Below are 2265 nucleotides of genomic sequence, written 5' to 3'. Positions count from 1 at the left end.
ATTTATATATTTAATACAGCCCCGCAGCCAAAGCATATGCAAGCATAAACCTGCTAGCTTCTAATGCAAGAACGTATTTAACGAGGTCTGGACTGTGATGTTATTGCACCATAAATTTGTACGCGTAGAAAGCGTCGATAATTATCTTGTCAAGTCAATTGCCTTACCTTTTTCTTTCCTGTCGCACTCTTACGTGCTTTTTGTTTTGATGTGTGAATGGGTTGAACAAAAGCAGTTGTGTAGCGCCTATCCGACTTCAGACCCGTGAGATGTCTGCATTAGCGGGATTTGATGCAGCTGATTTTGTTAAATTCGGTCGCAAAACCGTGTGTGTTGGAAGAAATTACGCCGAACATGCGAAGGTATACATAGCTATGTACTTCTGTTTATTTAAATATGAATGTGCAATGGGGGTTTCTTGTGTTTAGGAATGCTACTTCGTTCTCTGCCGAGGTGAGGTAAACAGTCAGGGCAGGGCACTTGTTGATTGTAAGTGAAACATTGCGATAAGCTAAAATACGGATACGTGAAGATGTAGGTGCAGTGTGCTGGGATGACGCGTTCTTGTATCCACAACTGTGCATAGAAATTGATGTGCCGTAATGAGTGCCACGCCGATTCCACAAATGCTTATGGTTGGGAAGGAGCATGTATTCAAGTCTTCGTCCGCAGCCGCACTTCGTTGCGCTACTCTACAGAATCTCTGCCTATACTGTATATCGCACTGGAGTTTGATCCGATGTACAGTGCTATCAACACTTTCAAATTAACCCCTACGAGTGGTATGCGAAACACTATGTTTCGACACGATTATTACTTATGGGTTTTTCGAAAAGTCACCCATTGTTCTTTTAAGTACTCTGTCCTGTGCTTCTGACGGACTCTGCAGGAACTAAACAATGCGGTGCCAGACACTCCGTTGTTGTTCTTAAAGCCACCCAGCGCATATCTACCCCACTGGAGCGCAGAACCTATTCGAATCCCTAAAGGAGCCACCGTCCACCATGAAGTGGAGTTAGGGGTGGTGATTGGGCAGGGCGGCACCGATATAAATGAGAAATGGGCTATGCAGCATGTCGCGGGCTACTGTTTAGCACTGGACTTAACGGCGAGAGATATTCAGGTATGCAGAGCGATACTGTGGGGACATCTGGTTGACTGAATGAGGTGTGATGTGGACTTATATGTATATTTGCTTCTCGTGTGCATCTTTACCAAATATTTGATGCGATATGCTGAGATCGTGTTGCAAATCTGTGGTCGAATCGTTTGCGTTCGTGTACACACAGCTTCGAGAGTGAACTCGAGCAGAACCGCACAAAAACAATACTTGTATGATCCTACTACTTTGGTTGTTGCTTTCGAGGTAATCATATTTATCCGTGTTCGTGTGTTTTGTACCTAATATTCTTATCGAGTAGCATCCGCGATATCCGTAAAGGGCGATTGTTGATAGTTTATATCAACACAGATACAAAGATAATGCCATTGAAGACGTCGACAGATTAAAATGAGAAGTTTCGATTGTGCGCCTGATCAATATATCTTTGTGCGACCAATAGGAGGCAGCGAAAAAGAAGGGGACTCCCTGGACAGTTGCTAAAGGATATGACACGTTCACGGTAAGCTGCATGATACCACTTGTATTAGAGGTATTCCTTGTTATTTTTGTTCTTTATCAGTAACTGCTCGCGCTGTTTTATATCCTATCCTTGCGAGGAGTACAGCAGTGTGCCAAGATGGCTCGTTTTTTTGAGCGATATATATATATATTAAATGCGAATGGTGGTGTGTCGATGTTGCAAGCCTGTAAATTTTTAGCAGGCGCTTCCAGGTTCCAGCGAATACTATTTGTTGCTTAGCTCGACCGAATATCTGCATTTGATTTCTCATTCTTTACACATTAACAGCCAATTGGAGGCTTCATTCCTAAATCAGAGATCTCGGACCCTCACAATGTACGACTCTGGTGTAAAGTGGATGGAGTGATGAAGCAGGATGGGAACACTGAAGACATGATTTTCTCCATTGAACACCTAATTAGCCATATAAGGTATGTTTGCTGACGCTCTGTGCTGTGTGCTTTCCATTGTCAGGCAGATGTGTACGGTTTGTCCGGACTTCGCAATACTTGGTTGGTTATTTTTAATATGTGAATGAAGTGAGGAGAGATACTATACAGTTAATTATATAGCTCAATGCAGTTGATTATATCTCTATGCAATTGATTATATAGCTCAATGCAGTTGATTATATAGCTCAATG

At 42.6% G+C, this 2265-nt stretch overlaps 1 protein-coding gene across 1 annotated transcript in view; it reads left to right on the top strand.

Moving 5' to 3' along the window:
- The first annotated feature begins 229 nt into the window (after positions 1 to 229).
- Positions 230 to 2265, top strand: part of SARC_11151 (fumarylacetoacetate hydrolase domain-containing protein 1) — a 3077-nt gene continuing 1041 nt past the window's right edge. Inside the window, exons 1-4 of the mRNA XM_014294771.1 lie at positions 230 to 362; positions 890 to 1123; positions 1563 to 1622; positions 1911 to 2053. Of these exons, the coding sequence (XP_014150246.1) occupies positions 270 to 362; positions 890 to 1123; positions 1563 to 1622; positions 1911 to 2053 (530 nt within the window). The 5' untranslated portion in view covers positions 230 to 269. The remainder of the gene's footprint in view (positions 363 to 889; positions 1124 to 1562; positions 1623 to 1910; positions 2054 to 2265) is intronic.

This window comes from Sphaeroforma arctica, assembly GCF_001186125.1.
Source record: "Sphaeroforma arctica JP610 unplaced genomic scaffold supercont1.1547, whole genome shotgun sequence".
NCBI lineage: Eukaryota > Ichthyosporea > Ichthyophonida > Sphaeroforma > Sphaeroforma arctica.
The sequence above is the reverse complement of the archived record's forward strand: the minus strand, read 5'-3'. Positions and strand labels throughout refer to the sequence as shown.